At 39.5% G+C, this 21,840-nt stretch overlaps 1 protein-coding gene across 3 annotated transcripts in view; it reads left to right on the top strand.

Moving 5' to 3' along the window:
- The window catches only part of LOC117341476, a 45,834-nt gene extending 24,423 nt beyond the window's left edge, over positions 1-21,411 (top strand). For 2 of the 3 annotated variants that reach the window (XM_033903343.1, XM_033903342.1), the window contains exons 2-5: positions 4,245-4,286; positions 8,228-8,293; positions 10,213-10,283; positions 17,873-21,411. In XM_033903343.1, the coding sequence (XP_033759234.1) occupies positions 4,245-4,286; positions 8,228-8,293; positions 10,213-10,283; positions 17,873-18,022 (329 nt within the window). In that variant the 3' untranslated portion in view covers positions 18,023-21,411. The remainder of the gene's footprint in view (positions 1-4,244; positions 4,287-8,227; positions 8,294-10,212; positions 10,284-17,872) is intronic. The other variant, XM_033903344.1, reaches the window with a different exon arrangement.
- The last annotated feature ends 429 nt before the right edge of the window (positions 21,412-21,840 follow it).

Here is a 21,840-nt window from a genome sequence, read left to right as displayed (position 1 = left end):
TATAATTTGGATGTTTTTTATTTGTTTTACGTTCTGTCAACAGCTACTTAAGGTTATTTAAGGACGACCTCCCGTGGGTGCGATATGCATGCATGTGGCGAGTGCCTATGTGTGTTTTGGGAGGCTGCGGTATGTTCGTGTAAAGTCTCCTTGTGATAGTTCGACACTTTTGCCTATTTATAGTGCTACCTCACTGAAACATGCTACCGAAGACACTCAGCTGGACACCTCATCCGCTTACATTATATTGACAATGCAAACCAGTCACCCACTCCCACAATGCTGAGCGCTAAGCAGGATCAGCAACTATCATTTTTAAAGATTCTGGTATGTCTCGACCAGGGGACAGAAAGCCTTCCGCACAGGGGCGAACGCTCAGCTAAAGGCCAAAAATGAGGCATTGCTAAGGGAGACATCAGAAAAAGAAATTTACTAAAAAAGAGGAGAAAAGATCATATCCGAAATTTAGTCGCCTCTTACGATATCACTCACGCCCGACCTACAGGGCAGGTCAGATTTTAACAACTGATGGGTATCAAGCCAGACGTGTTCACTGGTGTTAGATATACCTTGTCTGTTTTCTCATCCCGATTCTCATCCTGTAGACCTGGCAGTACCCGGACTGATCACAGATAAACATGACTGGTGTTGTCGCCGTAGTCAGGTCGTCTACCCTTCCGGACCACGTGTTTGTAATCTACGTGTATATTGTCACTGGTCTATTTGTGATTATAGTATACAGTTATTGTATGGTTGTGAGGGAAAAAGCACTTTTATTATCCCCCAAGACATTAACTATTTCTCTCGGCTTCACCTCGGGAAATAGTTAATGTCTCGGGGGGGGGAAAAGAAAAGTGCTATTTCCAGAAATACCCATTCAATAACTGTTTTATTATACCCACATTTAAATTATTCCATTTTGTTCAAGACTAGTAATAAAAGCAAAGTCTGTTTCAATGATCAAATTTTAATGTAAATTCAAAATTAACAAAAAAAATAATAATTCGGACTTTATCATAATACAATGGATGGCTGTAGAGACAATCCGAAGGGATATGACAAATGCGTTGTCCAATCAGAATGAACAAAGCAAAAAAATCCGCGAAAATATGAATGCGCTCATTCCGGGTAAATAATACTTTCGACTATTAACCTGGGTATCGTTTCACCAAGCTTCGTAACTTACGAAATTTGCGTAAGTCACATTTACGAATTACTAAGCGTTTCACAAAAACTTCGTAACTTACGAACGTTCGCAAGTTACGCAAAATCCTTGCGTAACTTTACGCCATATCAACCCTGTCGTAACTTACGAAAACAATTTAAAATCGTGCGCAGGCATGCCCTTTTCAACAGAAAATGACGTCGTACTCATTTATAAATTAGCATAAGAGAACGACTATGCCTTGTGAGCGATTGTTTCGAGGTTGAAACCGGGTTTTGAAAGTCGAGGAGGAATGCCGTCAAAATACACATTGTCATGAAACCAATTGTACGCATATTCGCAGACTGTGCCAAAATATGGTCTATTTTAAGAACATTATGTATGTCTTTGGGCATTGAGCAAAATCTGTGAAAATTGCGTTGTTACTGTTTGTTTTAACGCATGATAAACAATAGAAATTGGAATTTTATAGAAAAAATGATCTTCTATCGATAATACGGTTGTTTTGATAGAACAAAATAAAGTTCATAGCCTGTGTACGTGACATGGGAATAGGACCGGCGTACAATTTTCACCCCAGAAGTGTCGTCCTTTTTTACCTCCAAGTTAGAGAGTGGTATTTATTACATTTTTACCAGTGAAATATCAAAAATTATTAATTCTATAAAAGTGATATTTTTCACTAGTGAAGAATATCATATTTTTCACTAGTGAAAAATATCACTTTTGCTGATTTGACCAATCAAATTCATGATTAGAAAATACCACAATAATTGACCAATCAGAAAGCCCGACATATATGTCAGCACCTGGACAGGGGGAACTACATTTTTTTGTATGCAAACTTTCACTGTAGGCCTAGTTAGCATACGGGGTAGGTTTTTCGTTGATAAAAAATGTAATAAACAGAATATCTAACAGTGTCTTCAGTAATACCAAATATATTTCACTCGTGTGGCTAATACTTTTGATATTTTTCACTCGTGCTGCGCACTCGTAAAAAATATCAAACTATTAGCCCCACTCGTGAAATATATTTGGTATTACTGAAGACACTGTTAAATATCCTCTATATTTTTACCGGGAGAGCGTACGATTTTGACGTAAGATACGAAAAAAGTTACGAACACCTTTGTGAAACGCACTTACGAACTTCGTAACTTTTTCGTAAATATTTACGAACGTTCGTACGTTACGAAGCTTTGTGAAACGATACACTGGTCCTCACGTTCCTGTGGTGGGTTGTAGAGGTGACACATGCGGTAGACTGGTAGTGATTGTAGATCAATCTGGAATGTTATCTCACAAAACACATTGTATTATAAACAAACTCCTAGCTCTTTTTGAACAAAACTGTTCTGTGATATCGCATATTTTTAGACACATTTTCTCAGCTTTTATTCAGTTATTTTTATCTAGCACTGAAACACATTCTAAATTAGTTCCCCATTTTCTCAAAAAGGAAAAGCAAATGGAAATATTTGTCCGTTGCGGGCCTGAAATCTCAAAGTTTCAACCCGAATTATAAGAAATACGTAAAATGAATATATATTTATTGATACAAAGAAGTATAGATAAATACATGGAATATTCAAATACACACATATGTAGACTGATACCTAGTACGTACATGTAGTAGTCAGTGTGTATATCTCAGGTCCGATAGTATAATTAAAAAAGTTTGATACATTGTTTGTGAAGTGTAAACACTGTCGATAACAGAGGTATGACATCAGATAAACATAAACCGAACAAGATAAAACATAACGAAAATGTTATCACATTATCGATTACTGTGCCTGGTAATGACGTCATCAAAGGATGTCCTTGGGCGCGAACTTTACAGTTGACCTAGGCCCAACACAATTAAGTACATCTCGTCCAAATGAAGAGAACACGACCGCCGACAAGATGGAGTTTACCACGACTGTTAGTTTTTTAATGTAATATTGATCTATCATGGCGGGCCTGTCGATGGTGTTTTCGTTTAAACATTAAAACTTATGATGTTGAAAATAATTGAATTTCATAATTTCTCCTGAAAAATGATTCCCATGGCTGTATGTCATACTCGAACATATCCAAACAGTTTTACTGATGGCAGGTTTGCTTAGCCTTGACGTTAGTTAAATGTCAGATTACTTTTTTACTCTTCCCTTGATAAGATACCGCCCTTGCCGACATGTATTAATCCACATTTTTACTCTTCCCTTGATAGGATACCGCCCTTGCCGACATGTATTAATCCACATTTTTACTCTTCCCTTGATAAGATACCGCCCTTGCCGACATGTATTAATCCACATTTTTACTCTTCCCTTGATAAGATACCACCCTTGCCGACATGTATTAATCCACATTTTTACTCTTCCCTTGATAAGATACCACCCTTGCCGACATGTATTAATCCACATTTTTACTCTTCCCTTGATAAGATACCGCCCTTGCCGACATGTATTAATCCACATTTTTACTCTTCCCTTGATAAGATACCGCCCTTGCCGACATGTATTAATCCACATTTTTACTCTTCCCTTGATAAGATACCGCCCTTGCCGACATGTATTAATCCACATTTTTACTCTTCCCTTGATAAGATACCACCCTTGCCGACATGTATTAATCCACATTTTTTCTCTTCCCTTGATAAGATACCACCCTTGCCGACATGTATTAATCCACATTTTTTCTCTTCCCTTGATAAGATACCGCCCTTGCCGACATGTATTAATCCACATTTTTACTCTTCCCTTGATAAGATACCACCCTTGCCGACATGTATTAATCCACATTTTTTCTCTTCCCTTGATAAGATACCACCCTTGCCGACATGTATTAATCCACATTTTTACTCTTCCCTTGATAAGATACCGCCCTTGCCGACATGTATTAATCCACATTTTTACTCTTCCCTTGATAGGATACCACCCTTGCCGACATGTATTAATCCACATTTTTACTCTTCCCTTGATAAGATACCGCTCTTGCCGACATGTATTAATCCACATTTTTTCTCTTTCCTAGATAAGACGCCGCCCTTGCCGACATGTATTAATCCACATTTTTTTCTCTTCCCTAGATAAGACGCCACCCGAGTTGACAGGACAGGACCAGTACAAAGGTGAGTTAAAATCAATGTCCGGTAGCTCTATTTCCGGGAATAAGATCTGTCATTGTCAACGTGTTATTGTGTCATTGTCTCTGAAGTCTTAGATTGTTAACACTGTACCTAGCTTGGTATTATAATGTATTTTTTGTCTTTAGATTCTGTGAGTATTTGTAGATTATCACATTGTTTTTCAGTGGTTGTCATTCAAACATTTCCCCATCGTGAACTCGTCGGTGAGATCGAGGGGCGACCTGTGTATGAACGACAACCACTGAAAAACGTGTGTTATTGTATTTTTATCATCTATATACTACTTATTATTATTTTTTGAACGAAAGTCAAAGTCAATTTTAAATTGTAAACAATAGCATTGTTGACTTACACAAGTTTCATCAAGAACATGTTGATGAATCTACCGTCTTCCAATGTCAAGGCGACACTCCAATGTCGGCGGAGTAATATTTAGTGTCCAATGAATCTAATAAACAACATCAAATATGCATAATGCCAATTTACTCTAAACATGAATATTTATGACTTAAGTTATGTTTTTGTTCCCAAATAATGCGCTTTTAATAAAAATAAGAAAATCTAAACAATCTATTTTTTGAGCGGAGTAGTAGATATAATTGTGTGATTTACGGCTCAGAGCTGATAAAAGGAAAATGGAAATGGTGCCCGTCAACGAACCCCGATCAGCTAGTTATTTACAAAAAAGAAAATGGCATATTCACGTTACAATTCTATTTATCAATACGTTAGCTGATTTTCAAAAACTCAATGACAATGTCACTGTCAATCACACAAATTCGTCTTTTCCTCTGCAGTAGCGGAGGGGAAGTCAAGTCGTCCACGTGCAGTTTCCCCCCAGACGTTTTTCTCAAGTTCTTCTCATGTTGTTTTCAAGTCGTTCTCAAGTTGTTCTTACTTTTATCAGAGGAAATAATTTATTCATGTATTCAGTAGCTGGTATATTGTAGTATATAGATGATAACATTTGTATCCTTTATTTATAAGAATACCCCCCCCCCCCCCCTCCTCCTCTCTCTCTCTTCTGTCAATGGGTCATTGGAGAAACCAAAAACATGGCCCGCTGTACCCTTACTATATGTTGATCGGTTGAGGGTCCCCTACAAATTCGGAGTTTATTTTATGGGACACTGACAAGACAGAATCCTATAGTAATTGTAAGAGTTTGGAGCCTTTGCTTTCACTTTCTTTCTTGTCCCCCTTTTTTTATATATAAACAATTTTGTCTTCTCGTAGGACACTGGGATGTTGCCCCCCCCCCCCCCCACCCCAACCCCAACCCCCACCCCACACACACCTCTACGCACCCGTCGTCTTATGACATTGACTTTTGGTGTTCCCCTAGACATCCGTCCTCATTTGACACTGGCTGTTTGTTCCTCACCCCCACCCCCAATCACCTTTCCTCACATGACACTGACTGTTGGTGCCCAACCCCACTCCCAATCACCCTTCCTCACATGACACTGACTGTTGGTGCCCCACCCCCACCCCCAATCATCCTTCCTCACATGACAGTGACTGTTGGTGCCCCACCCCCACCCCCAATCACTCTTCCTCACATGACAGTGACTGTTGGTGCCCCACCCCCACCCCCAATCATCCTTCCTCACATGACACTAACTGTTGGTGCCCCACCCCAACCCCCCATCACCCTTCCTCACATGACACTGATTGTTGGTGCCCCACCCCCAATCACCCTTCCTCACATGACACTGGCTGTTGGTGCCCCACCCCAACCCCCAATCACCCTTCCTCACATGACAGTGACTGTTGGTGCCCCACCCCCACCCCCAATCACCCTTCCTCACATGACAGTGACTGTTGGTGCCCCACCCCAACCCCCAATCACCCTTCCTCACATGACAGTGACTGTTGGTGCCCCACCCCAACCCCCCATCACCCTTCCTCACATGACAGTGACTGTTGGTGCCCCACCCCCACCCCCAATCACCCTTCCTCACATGACAGTGACTGTTGGTGCCCCACCCCAACCCCCGATCACCCTTCCTCACATGACAGTGACTGTTGGTGCCCCACCCCAACCCCCAATCACCCTTCCTCACATGACAGTGACTGTTGGTGCCCCACCCCCAATTACCCTTCCTCACATGACACTGACTGTTGGTGCCCCAACCCCAATCACCCTTCCTCACATGACAGTGACTGTTGGTGCCCCACCCCAACCCCCAATCACCCTTCCTCACATGACAGTGACTGTTGGTGCCCCACCCCCACTCCCAATCACCCTTCCTCACACGACAGTGACTGTTGGTGCCCCACCCCACCCCCAATCACCCTTCCTCACATGACAGTGACTGTTGGTGCCCCACCCCCACCCCCAATCACCCTTCCTCACATGACACTGACTGTTGGTGCCCCACCCCCAATCACCCTTCCTCACATGACACTGGCTGTTGGTGCCCCAACCCCAATCACCCTTCCTCACATGACAGTGACTGTTGGTGCCCCACCCCCACTCCCAATCACCCTTCCTCACACGACAGTGACTGTTGGTGCCCCACCCCCAATCACCCTTCCTCACATGACAGTGACTGTTGGTGCCCCACCCCCAATCACCCTTCCTCACATGACACTGACTGTTGGTGCCCCCTTTACACCCTTCTCTATGACACTGGCTATTGATCCCCTTTCGAATACGTCCTCTTGTGACACTGTCTGTTTGTGTCCCCCTGGATATATGACACTGTCTCTTTGTGTCACCCAGACATTCCTTCTCGTATGACACTGGGTTGTAAGTGTCCCCTAGACACCGTCCTCATATGACACTTGCTGTTGGTGCCTCCCCCCCCCCCCCCCCCCCCCCCCCTATAATTCCGCCCTCATATTTCACTGGCTGTTGGGTGCCCTTCTGACACTTTTCTCATATGATCCTATCAGTTTGTTTCCCCTAGAAACCCATCCTCTCATACGACATCGGCTGTTGGTGTCCCTTTAGACACCCCTCCTCGTATGACAGTGGGTTGTTGGTTTTCACCCTAAACATCCGTCCTGATATGACTATCGATGTTTGATTATGATATAATCTGGTTGTGTCTTCTAGATATCCATCCTCATATGACCCTATATATTTGTGTTCCTTAGATACCCGTCCTCATATGACCCTATATATTTGTGTTCCTTAGATACCCGTCCTCATATGACCCTATATATTTGTGTTCCTTAGATACCCGTCCTCATATGACCCTATATATTTGTGTTCCCTAGACACCCATCCTCTAATGACCCTATATATCTGTGTTCCCTAGACACCCGTCCTCGTGTGACCCTATCAATTTGTGTGCCCTAGACATCCGTCCTCTAATGACCCCGGTTGCCGGAGGGACGTTGGCATGGTAATACCATGTAAAGATATAAATTATTTGCTTTGAGTGCTTTGATAAGATATTTAAAATCTTTATACATTAATATCAAAATAAATTTATATGTTCATGACCTATATAATTTGGTATAGAATGCGGAAGTATACTCTGGTGTAAGCTTAAAATGTATGTTAACGGCTAACAAGGAAGGGTGCATTTAATATATGATATATGTTGAACAGGAAGAAAGTTCTATTGAGGATATTGGATGATCTATGAGTGTGGCCAGTGGTAGCATGGTGTCACACGCCTGTACTATATTGGTGAACTTTTTGAATATTCTGTTTAAGATATTTTCGGCATGTTTTTTGGGAAGATTTCATTCATTCAAAATTATTTGAAACAATACCGAGCTTTCTGATTCGTTATTTGCATAGACTAATTCCTGTTAAAAGTTTTCACGATAATCTATCCTCGAAAATAGCTCAGATTAAAACGTATGGAAAACACCTTCATTGTGGTTATTTGGTCGAGATTGAGACACATATTGCACTATCACGTCATTTCCTGTTGTTCAATATTGTTGCTTGTATTTTGTAGTGACTAAACAACACAATTATGACGATGTTGATCTCGACAAAGCATCGACAGGTCCGAACTGGGAAGGTAAGATCATACTGACGTATCTAAAATTTGATTGGTTGTCAGTGATACAGCTGGTTATTTGATTGGCTGTCCGTGATAGAGCTGGTAATTTGATTGGATGTCGGTGATGTAGCTGATGCCATTGGTTGTCCGTGATATAGCTGGTAATATGATTGGTTGTCGTAGATGTAGCTAGTAATAAATTAAATGATTGGTTGCTAGTGATATAGCTGGTTATTAGTCCCCTGCATTTTAAAAATGGGGGAGGGGGGATACAGGTTTACCCTCAGTCCGTCCGTCTGTCTGTTATAAAAAGGTTAAATGCCTTAAGAGCTGGGCCAGGCTCGATTGTATCTTATGCCAAAAAAAATGTATCTGATTATCATCAAACTTAATAACAGGGTTATTATCCCTTGATATAAGAAAAGAATTGTGTGCTTTTTCCCGAAAAAAATAATTCTCCAATTTATTTTCTTAAATTTGAAAGTTAGGAACAGGATTGAGTGTATCAAGGCTCATCTAAATTCATGATAAGGTTTAATACTGACAGATGATAAGAGAAGGCTTACAAAAATCAATTCAGTTTATCTGTTAATACATGTTCAGTAAAGCATTTAACTTCTGTATAACGCCTTACTTTTTCTTCGAGTTTCAAGCAATATATTGTGACTCAACAGAATTTGTCATTCCGTCGAGTTATAATGACAAGTTTACACCTATCCTAATGACAAGTTTACACCTATCCTAATGACAAGTTTACACCTATCCTAATGACAAGTTTACACCTATCCTAATGACAAGTTTACACCTATCCTAATGACAAGTTTACAACTATCCTAATGACAAGTTTACACCTATCCTAATGACAAGTTTACACCTATCCTAATGACAAGTTTACACCTATCCTAATGACAAGTTTACACCTATCCTAATGACAAGTTTACACCTGTCCTAATGACAAGTTTACACCTATCCTAATTACAAGTTTACACCTATCCTAATTACAAGTTTACACCTATCCTAATGACAAGTTTACACCTATCCTAATGACAAGTTTACACCTATCCTAATGACAAGTTTACACCTGTCCTAATGACAAGTTTACACCTGTCCTAATGACAAGTTTACACCTATCCTAATGACAAGTTTACACCTATCCTAATGACAAGTTTACACCTATCCTAATGACAAGTTTACACCTATCCTAATGACAAGTTTACACCTATCCTAAGAAATGATTACCTACAGTAATAATGTCAGAAAGCGGCGGATATAATTTCACTAATTTCCTTGTTTTATTATTTTTAAAGAGATCCTTTTAAATCTAATTTGAAGTATATTATTGTTAATAAATTTTAAAAATGTGTTATTTACTGATAAATGATGAAATGAATTTGCATTGAAAGAGAAGAATATTAACATTCCATAGTTAGTTTCCGATACGTAAAAGCCTACATAATATAAGGCTGTTATCACTGTAGTGCTGTTATATAACATTTCTATCACGTCCCTGGTAGGGTGCTCTCCCCTATCCCCGAAGTCGCAAGAAGCGACTTGATTTGGGAACTTACAGTGCATATCTTTTCTCTAGTTTCTATACGTCTTTTTTCACCTCCAACTGTCTAACTCCTTTGACAATGCCTCAATTTTCGACCCTTAGATGAGCATTTGTCTCTGTGACAAAGGCTTGCGTTCTGTTCCCCTGGCCGAGACATACCAGAGTCAAATAGTAGTTGCCACTCCTGGTTAGCGCTCAACATTTTGGAAGTTGAAAAATATATTTCAAATGTATTGAATTCCTTATTCCTTGAATATGTTCTATTCGGCTGTTGAAACTGTACTACATCGTCAATTATTATATACATATACGTCCATAGTTTGACCCTTGTTTCCTCCGGTATGTTTACAACTTTATCAAACTTATATCTTTATCCTTTCAGTGGAAAAGAAACCGAGGAATTATGACCAGATTGAGATACCAGCTGACCAATCAGAACAAAGGTCAAGAAAGGTTAAATGGTTTTGAATAAATAGAGGTGTTGGTATTGCACAAAGTAACCCTCTGACCTCTATGTTAAAGCGACATTCCTGCAAGATTTAACATCAAATATCTACTCCTACCGCAACAACGTTTAAAAAGAATGCGATGAAATTCTGAAGAAATGGTAACACGTTTTTTTTTTGAAAGAAATAGTTTTCCTCGCCGTGTTATTTACACAATTAAAACACTCTCAATTTTTGTTACTTAATCATGGACAGTAAGTTAAAGTTAATGCAGAAATGTCGGTTTACATAATTCACAACCTAGTAGTTTAGCTTGAGACTTTCGCATGAATTGCCCACTTTATACATGTATATATTTTTTATCAATATTGCAAACAGAAATGAAAAAAAGGTCATAAAGCAAGCCTCATGGTAGACTTGCATATCATAACGCTACGAAATCGATTTTAAACAGAATGTAGTTTTAACAATAGTATACCAATATCTATCGTATATGTACGTCATTGGCTGTAGTCAATACCATACACCACGTCATTGGCTGTAGTCAATACCATACACCACGTCATTGGCTGTAGTCAATACCATACACTACGTCATTGGCTGTAGTCAATACCATACACCACGTCATTGGCTGTAGTCAATACCATACACTACGTCATTGGCTGTAGTCAATACCATACACTACGTCATTGGCTGTAGCAAATATCATACATGTCATCGAATAAAAAGTCGTTTTTTATACCCAGGATAACTTGAGTCCTGTATACCCGGTATAACTTGAGACCTGTATACCCGGTATAACTTGAGTCCTGTATACCCGGTATAACTTGAGTCCTGTATACCCAGTATAACTTGAGTCCTGTATACCCGGTATAACTTGAGTCCTGTATACCCGGTATAACTTGAGTCCTGTATACCCGGTATAACTTGAGTCCTGTATACCCAGTATAACTTGAGTCCTGTATACCCAGTATAACTTGAGTCCTGTATACCCAGTATAACTTGAGACCTGTGTACCCAGTATAACTTGAGTCCTGTATACCCAGTATAACTTGAGTCCTGTATACCCAGTATAACTTGAGTCCTGTATACCCGGTATAACTTGAGTCCTGTATACCCAGTATAACTTGAGTCCTGTATACCCGGTATAACTTGAGTCCTGTATACCCGGTATAACTTGAGTCCTGTATACCCGGTATAACTTGAGTCCTGTATACCCGCTATAACTTGAGTCCTGTATACCCGGTATAACTTGAGTCCTGTATACCCAGTATAACTTGAGTCCTGTATACCCGGTATAACTTGAGTCCTGTATACCCAGTATAACTTGAGTCCTGTATACCAGGTATAACTTGAGTTCTGTATACCCAGTATAACTTGAGTCCTGTATACCCGGTATAACTTGAGTCCTGTATACCCAGTATAACTTGAGTTCTGTATACCTGGTATAACTTGAGTCCTGTATACCCGGTATAACTTGAGTCCTGTATACACGGTATAACTTGAGTCCTGTATACCAGGTATAACTTGAGTTCTGTATACCCAGTATAACTTGAGTCCTGTATACCCAGTATAACTTGAGTTCTGTATATCCAGTATAACTTGAGATCTGTATACCCAGTATAACTTGAGTCCTGTATACCTGGTATAACTTGAGTCCTGTATACCCAGTATAACTTGAGTCCTGTATATCCAGTATAACTTGAGACCTGTATACCTGGTATAACTTGAGTCCTGTATACCCGGTATAACTTGAGTCCTGTATACCCAGTATAACTTGAGTCCTGTATACCCAGTATAACTTGAGTCCTGTATACCCAGTATAACTTGAGTCCTGTATACCCGCTGTAACTTGAGTCCTGTATACCCGGTATAACTTGAGTCCTGTATACCCGGTATAACTTGAGTCCTGTATACCCGGTATTACTTGAGTTATGTTTACCCGGTATAACTTGAGTCCTGTATACCCAGTATAACTTGAGTCCTGTATACCCGCTGTAACTTGGGTCCTGTATACCCGGTATAATTTGAGTCCTGTATACCCAGTATAACTTGAGTCCTGTATACCCGGTATAATTTGAGTCCTGTATACCCGCTATAACTTGAGTCCTGTATACCCGGTATAACTTGAGACCTGTATACCCAGTATAACTTGAGTCCTGTATACCCGCTATAACTTGAGTCCTGTATACCTAGTATAACTTGAATACTGTATACCCGGTATAACTTGAGTCCTGTATACCCGGTATAACTTGAGTCCTGTATACCTGGTATAACTTGAGTACTGTATACCCGGTATAACTTGAGTCCTGTATACCCGGTATAACTTGAGTCCTGTATACCCGGTATAACTTGAGTCCTGTATACCCGGTATAACTTGAGTCCTGTATACCCGGTATAACTTGAGTCCTGTATACCCGGTATAACTTGAGTCCTGTATACCCGGTATAACTTGAGTCCTGTATACCCGGTATAACTTGAGTCCTGTATACCCGGTATAACTTGAGTCCTGTATACCCGGTATAACTTGAGTCCTGTATACCCAGTATAACTTGAGTCCTGTATACCCGGTATAACTTGAGTCCTGTATACCCAGTATAACTTGAGACCTGTATACCCAGTATAACTTGAGTCCTGTATACCCGCTGTAACTTGAGTCCTGTATACCCAGTATAACTTGAGTCCGTATACCCGCTGTAACTTGAGTCCTGTATACCCGGTATAACTTGAGACCTGTATACCCAGTATAACTTGAGTCCTGTATACCCAGTATAACTTGAGTCCTGTATACCCGGTATAACTTGAGTCCTGTATACCCGGTATAACTTGAGTCCTGTATACCCGGTATAACTTGAGACCTGTATACCCGGTATAACTTGAGTCCTGTATACCCAGTATAACTTGAGACCTGTATACCCAGTATAACTTGAGTCCTGTATACCCAGTATAACTTGAGTCCTGTATACCCAGTATAACTTGAGTCCTGTATACCCAGTATAACTTGAGTCCTGTATACCCGGTATAACTTGAGTCCTGTATACCCGGTATAACTTGAGTTCTGTATACCAGGTATAACTTGAGTCTTGTATACCCAGTATAACTTGAGTCCTGTATACCCGGTATAACTTGAGTCCTGTATACCCGCTGTAACTTGAGTCCTGTATACCCGGTATAACTTGAGTCCTGTATACCCGCTATAACTTGAGTCCTGTATACCCGCTGTAACTTGAGTCCTGTATACCCGGTATAACTTGAGTCCTGTATACCCGGTATAACTTGAGTCCTGTATACCCAGTATAACTTGAGTCCTGTATACCCGGTATAACTTGAGTCCTGTATACCCGGTATAACTTGAGTCCTGTATACCCGGTATAACTTGAGTCCTGTATACCCGCTATAACTTGAGTCCTGTATACCCGGTATAACTTGAGTCCTGTATACCCAGTATAACTTGAGTCCTGTATACCCGGTATAACTTGAGTCCTGTATACCCAGTATAACTTGAGTCCTGTATACCAGGTATAACTTGAGTTCTGTATACCCAGTATAACTTGAGTCCTGTATACCCGGTATAACTTGAGTCCTGTATACCCAGTATAACTTGAGTTCTGTATACCTGGTATAACTTGAGTCCTGTATACCCGGTATAACTTGAGTCCTGTATACACGGTATAACTTGAGTCCTGTATACCAGGTATAACTTGAGTTCTGTATACCCAGTATAACTTGAGTCCTGTATACCCAGTATAACTTGAGTTCTGTATATCCAGTATAACTTGAGATCTGTATACCCAGTATAACTTGAGTCCTGTATACCTGGTATAACTTGAGTCCTGTATACCCAGTATAACTTGAGTCCTGTATATCCAGTATAACTTGAGACCTGTATACCTGGTATAACTTGAGTCCTGTATACCCGGTATAACTTGAGTCCTGTATACCCAGTATAACTTGAGTCCTGTATACCCAGTATAACTTGAGTCCTGTATACCCAGTATAACTTGAGTCCTGTATACCCGCTGTAACTTGAGTCCTGTATACCCGGTATAACTTGAGTCCTGTATACCCGGTATAACTTGAGTCCTGTATACCCGGTATTACTTGAGTTATGTTTACCCGGTATAACTTGAGTCCTGTATACCCAGTATAACTTGAGTCCTGTATACCCGCTGTAACTTGGGTCCTGTATACCCGGTATAATTTGAGTCCTGTATACCCAGTATAACTTGAGTCCTGTATACCCAGTATAATTTGAGTCCTGTATACCCGCTATAACTTGAGTCCTGTATACCCGGTATAACTTGAGACCTGTATACCCAGTATAACTTGAGTCCTGTATACCCGCTATAACTTGAGTCCTGTATACCTAGTATAACTTGAATACTGTATACCCGGTATAACTTGAGTCCTGTATACCCGGTATAACTTGAGTCCTGTATACCTAGTATAACTTGAGTACTGTATACCCGGTATAACTTGAGTCCTGTATACCCGGTATAACTTGAGTCCTGTATACCCGGTATAACTTGAGTCCTGTATACCCGGTATAACTTGAGTCCTGTATACCCGGTATAACTTGAGTCCTGTATACCCGGTATAACTTGAGTCCTGTATACCCGGTATAACTTGAGTCCTGTATACCCGGTATAACTTGAGTCCTGTATACCCGGTATAACTTGAGTCCTGTATACCCGGTATAACTTGAGTCCTGTATACCCAGTATAACTTGAGTCCTGTATACCCGGTATAACTTGAGTCCTGTATACCCAGTATAACTTGAGACCTGTATACCCAGTATAACTTGAGTCCTGTATACCCGCTGTAACTTGAGTCCTGTATACCCAGTATAACTTGAGTCCGTATACCCGCTGTAACTTGAGTCCTGTATACCCGGTATAACTTGAGACCTGTATACCCAGTATAACTTGAGTCCTGTATACCCAGTATAACTTGAGTCCTGTATACCCGGTATAACTTGAGTCCTGTATACCCGGTATAACTTGAGTCCTGTATACCCGGTATAACTTGAGACCTGTATACCCGGTATAACTTGAGTCCTGTATACCCAGTATAACTTGAGACCTGTATACCCAGTATAACTTGAGTCCTGTATACCCAGTATAACTTGAGTCCTGTATACCCAGTATAACTTGAGTCCTGTATACCCAGTATAACTTGAGTCCTGTATACCCGGTATAACTTGAGTCCTGTATACCCGGTATAACTTGAGTTCTGTATACCAGGTATAACTTGAGTCTTGTATACCCAGTATAACTTGAGTCCTGTATACCCGGTATAACTTGAGTCCTGTATACCCGCTGTAACTTGAGTCCTGTATACCCGGTATAACTTGAGTCCTGTATACCCGCTATAACTTGAGTCCTGTATACCCGCTGTAACTTGAGTCCTGTATACCCGGTATAACTTGAGTCCTGTATACCCGGTATAACTTGAGTCCTGTATACCCAGTATAACTTGAGTCCTGTATACCCGGTATAACTTGTCCTGTATACCCGGTATAACTTGAGTCCTGTATACCCAGTATAACTTGAGTCCTGTATACCCGGTATAACTTGAGACCTGTATACCCGGTATAGCCTGAGTCCTGTATACCCGGTATAACTTGAGTCCTGTATACCCGGTATAACTTGAGTCCTGTATACCCAGTATAACTTGAGTCCTGTATACCCGGTATAACTTGTCCTGTATACCCGGTATAACTTGAGTCCTGTATACCCAGTATAACTTGAGTCCTGTATACCCGGTATAACTTGAGACCTGTATACCCGGTATAGCCTGAGTCCTGTATACCCGGTATAACTTGAGTCCTGTATACCCGGTATAACTTGAGTCCTGTATACCCAGTATAACTTGAGTCCTGTATACCCAGTATAACTTGAGTCCTGTATACCCAGTATAACTTGAGTCCTGTATACCCGGTATAACTTGAGTCCTGTATACCCGCTATAACTTGAGTCCTGTATACCCAGTATAACTTGAGTCCTGTATACCCAGTATAACTTGAGTCCTGTATACCCAGTATAACTTGAGTCCTGTATACCCAGTATAACTAGAGACCTGTATACCCAGTATAACTAGAGACCTGTATACCCGCTATAACTTGAGTCCTGTATACCCGCTGTAACTTGAGTCCTGTATACCCGGTATAACTTGAGTCCTGTATACCCGGTATAACTTGAGTCCTGTATACCCAGTATAACTTGAGTCCTGTATACCCGGTATAACTTGAGTCCTGTATACCCAGTATAACTTGAGTCCTGTATACCCAGTATAACTTGAGACCTGTATACCCGGTATAACTTGAGTCCTGTATACCCGGTATAACTTGAGTCCTGTATACCCGGTATAACTTGAGTCCTGTATACCCAGTATAACTTGTGTCCTGTATACCCAGTATAACTTGAGTCCTGTATACCCAGTATAACTTGAGTCCTGTATACCCGGTATAACTTGAGTCCTGTATACCCAGTATAACTTGAGTCCTGTATACCCGGTATAACTTGAGTCCTGTATACCCAGTATAACTTGAGTCCTGTATACCCAGTATAACTTGAGTCATGTATACCCGGTATAACTTGACTCCTGTATACCCAGTATAACTTGAGTCCTGTATACCCGCTATAACTTGAGTCCTGTATACCCAGTATAACTTGAGTCCTGTATACCCAGTATAACTTGAGTCCTGTATACCCAGTATAACTTGAGTCCTGTATACCCAGTATAACTAGAGACCTGTATACCCAGTATAACTAGAGACCTGTATACCCGCTATAACTTGAGTCCTGTATACCCGCTATAACTTGAGTCCTGTATACCCGCTATAACTTGAGTACTGTATACCCGGTATAACTTGAGTCCTGTATATCCGCTATAACTTGAGTCCTGTATACCCGGTATAAATTGAGTCCTGTATACCCGCTATAACTTGAGTCCTGTATACCCGGTATAACTAGAGTCCTGTATACCCAGTATAACTTGAGTCCCGTACTATTTTCCCATTCTATGTTTATTCTTATATTTGCACTTCCCGTGATACACTGTACCTGCATGTTTTTACATATTGTATGTCACAGAAAATTACAAATCGCATCAAATTATCGTAACGTAATTATTAAATTTAAGCTATTGGTAATAACAGTGTCTCTAAAATAGATATAGAAAATAAAGCGGTTTCAGATATATATTGTATTCTGTTGTACATAATGCAATTGTGTTGTGGTTAACGGCACCTCACGATACAAAGATAGAACAACCATATTTTAATCACGTAATTACCGTTAAATTTTAATTAAACTAATGTTTTTGTGATGTGACTCAGTACGTCATTACATATTGTGCACACTAAATGATACAATAATGGTATTTTACAATGGCTACAATCAAAAGCGATTTTGTTCTTTATATTTGAATCTCTAAACTGTACGAATAATTAACATGTGAATGCTAAATAGAATAATTAACAGGTGAATGCTAAATACTTTTTACTTGTTTTCTTTATTTATCTTCAACTTTCGTATGAATTTTTGTATGAAACAATCTAACATAGATAAACAATATTTTATTTTTTATTTACAGCAAGGAGTAGGACAACAGTTAAACTATATAGAGGTGGAATTTACTGACAAGACGCCGACCAAGCCGAAAATGTCAGTGTCTAAGAAGGAAGAGACGAAAGTGACATACAGTGAAGTAACTGTGGACGCCCAGATTTATGAAAACCAATGATGTTCCCAACTTGTACATATGTATATTTGATATTATCGTATATTATAATGAATGAGGTTTCGGAATGGGGTCTTACAGCGATATGTTGACATAAATTCTTGTAAATATTTAAGCACCTTGTTAGAAACGTTCAGTTATTTAAATCTGATACGTTGACTTCGTTAGTATCCAATTAAATATGTTTTATTATATACATCTAACTCGGCCCCATCCGTCATATAACGATGTAGTTCATTGGCTGAGAGGCATGTTTTCTTACATACATCTAACTCGGCCACATCCGTTATATAACGATGTAGTTCACTGGCTGAGAGGTTTTATTATAAGTAAGAATCCGCCAGAAACTCGCATCATTGTATGTCGAAGCAAGAGAGATGTTTGTCGGTTTGCATGCCGCATGATACATGTACAAACATTTTACATCACCATTTAATGCACAACCGAAAATTGACCTACCCCATTCATTGTTTGTTTGATGTCCCGAAACTGTAGTACATCAGTGATGTTAGGGTACATGTATCGGTCTGTTATTAAGATGAGAACGTGGAATCACGTGAACAATTGTTAACACATACAAAGGTCAGGACGACCTCGATATAATAAAGGTCACGATACCCCAATATACATGTATATATAAACATATACTAAGGTACATAGTTACATTACTTACGGTAGGGTAGAACATTGTATCGTGACCGGGTTATAATGTTAGAAATAATTAGGTCGCGCCAAATTATTTTTTTTTTGTAATTATATGTTTGGTTGACTTCTTTTCTACCGTTTTATATAATACCTAGGGTAAGTAAATTAGGTTTGAAGAAGGCTTGACTTATTCCTATTCTTTGGAATATTTTGAGAACCAGATGATATTAAGTTTTTACCAGAAATATGCAGTTTTGTCGATTAAAACCTATTTTGTTGTTACTATTCTGATTCTACACACGATAGAGGTCCTCTTCTTAAGCAGGATATAGAATTACTAATACAGTATAGAAATCTTTCGTTGTGCTTTTATCCTGCTTAGAGGCATTTTATCAAAAAAATGAAACCAACATTTATTGGGAGTTATCGCCCCTTTTTATTTGCATGGCATTGTTAGAGAAATGGTTAGACTCGGAGGAGATCGTTAGAACAATAGAAAATTATAACAATTAACCAATTCTTATTCATTTCATAATTTCCACTTTTAAAAAAAATCTTCCGACACTTGGAAAAGTATAAAAAAAAATAGCACAAACAATATAACGTTCTCAGTTTGTTTTATAGACGTACATAAAAATGACAGTATTTGTATTATAAACCACGTATTGTAGTATGACCCTAATTATTATCAATTATATATACATTGTAGTACCAGTGTTTAATGGGGGAAACCCTTCATCTTTATCAATCTCACGACAGGGCGTTATTCTGATCAGTACTTCAGTATTTACTCTGGATTTTAATTCTTCGTCCTCGATACTCGGCAGGGAAACCTGTTTGGTCCTGTCTCGGAGTAGGGATACAAAGAGCAGCAAATCAATGATTGGTCAGGTATTTCTCCTGACACGATGACCCTCGATACTCCAGAGTGAAATTCGCTGTCGCTCTCTGCACACCAGGAATGACCTTCCAGGTCCATCTTCACTTAGAGGTATTTGTCAGGAAAAATATCTGACCAATCGGAAATATTTAACTCATTGGATTTCTTTGGCATTTCGGTCAATAAGATTTTACAAAATACATGCGGTGTATACATCAGTAATATGACATTGTGGGGAGTGATTCACCCTTGTAATATGACATGGAGAGTGATTCACCCTTGTGATATGACATCATGGGGAGTGATTCACCCTTGTGATATGACATTGTGGAGAGTGATTCACCCTTGTAATATGACATCATGGGGAGTGATTCACCCTTGTAATATGACATCATGGAGAGTGATTCACCCTTGTAATATGACATGGAGAGTGATTCACCCTTGTGATATGACATGGAGAGTGATTCACCCTTGTGATATGACATGGAGAGTGATTCACCCTTGTAATATGACATCGTGGAGAGTGATTCACCCTTGTGATATGACATAGAGAGTGATTCACCCTTGTAATATGACATTGTGGGGAGTGATTCACCCTTGTAATATGAAATTGTCCAGAGTGATTCACCCTTGTAATATGACATCGTGGAGAGTGATTCACCCTTGTAATATGACATCATGGAGACTGGGGAGTGATTCACCCTTGTAATATGACATGGAGAGTGATTCACCCTTGTAATATGACATAGAGAGTGATTCACCCTTGTAATATGACATTGTGCAGAGTGATTCACCCCTTGTGATATGACATGGAGAGTGATTCACCCTTGTAATATGACATTGTGGGGAGTGATTCACCCTTGTAATATGACATTGTGGAGAGTGATTCACCCTTGTAATATGACATTGTGGGGAGTGATTCACCCTTGTAATATGACATTGTGGGGAGTGATTCACCCTTGTAATATGACATTGTGGAGAGTGATTCACCCTTGTAATATGATATTGTGGAGAGTGATTCACCCTTGTAATATGACATTGTGGGGAGTGATTCACCCTTGTGATATGACATTGTGGGGAGTGATTCACCCTTGTAATATGTCATTGTGGAGAGTGATACACACTTGTAATATGACATCGTGGAGAGTGATTCACCCTTGTGATATGACATAGAGAGTGATTCACCCTTGTGATATGACATGGAGAGTGATTCACCCTTGTGATATGACATAGAGAGTGATTCACCCTTGTGATATGACATGGAGAGTGATTCACCCTTGTGATATGACATAGAGAGTGATTCACCCTTGTAATATGAAATCGTGGAGAGTGATTCACCCTTGTAATATGACATTGTGGGGAGTGATTCACCCTTGTAATATGACATCATGGGGAGTGATTCACCCTTGGTATTGCAAAATATTGCATGAATCACATACATGTAAGATAAGTACTGTATAACTTTGAGATTACAAAAGTCCACCCTCAATTCTGTCAGATAGATGACAGATAGATGACAGATAGAGGACAGATAGATGACAGATAGAGGACAGATAGAGGACAGATAGAGGACAGATATAAATCCAACATGTAAAAGAATACGATAATTATCATTTCTATCTACATTAAATGTTTGGAAACTGTCATTTTAGTATAAAAGAAATCCTTCTTTACCTTCTCTTTCTACACAAATCAAACAAGGTTTGAGATACTAAGTACTGGTGTCGTTAGTCCCTGGTCCCTAAGTAAGAGGTGCTGTTAACTCTATGTCAGTGTATAAGTTCACGAATTGTTTAAAGCTATTATTTATTTTTGATAATTGATAACAACAAAAGAACAGTTTAAATAAAATATTTTGATGAATAAATGCGTTCTTGTTTTAATATATCTTAGACCTGTGAATCGAAATACAAATCTTTCCGAGCCAATGCGGGATTTTTTTTTAAAATGAGATGCATGTATAAGATTACCCCTCTCACAGTAAATATCTATAATTACCCCTCTCACAGTTAATATCTATCATTACCCCTCTCACAGTTAATATCTATCATTACCCCTCTCACAGTATAGTTAATATCTATCATTACCCCTCTCACAGTCAATATATATCATTACCCCTCTCACAGTTCTATCATTACCCCTCTCACAGTTAATATCTATCATTACCCTCTCACAGTTAATATCTATCATTACCCCTCTCACAGTAAATATCTATAATTACCCCTCTCACAGTTAATATCTATCATTACCCTCTCACAGTTAGTATCTATCATTACTCCTCTCACAGTAAATATCT

The sequence above is a fragment of the Pecten maximus genome, chromosome 13 (assembly GCF_902652985.1).
Source record: "Pecten maximus chromosome 13, xPecMax1.1, whole genome shotgun sequence".
In the NCBI taxonomy this organism is placed as follows: Eukaryota; Metazoa; Mollusca; class Bivalvia; order Pectinida; family Pectinidae; genus Pecten; species Pecten maximus.
This window is presented reverse-complemented; position numbering and strand designations above follow the sequence as displayed.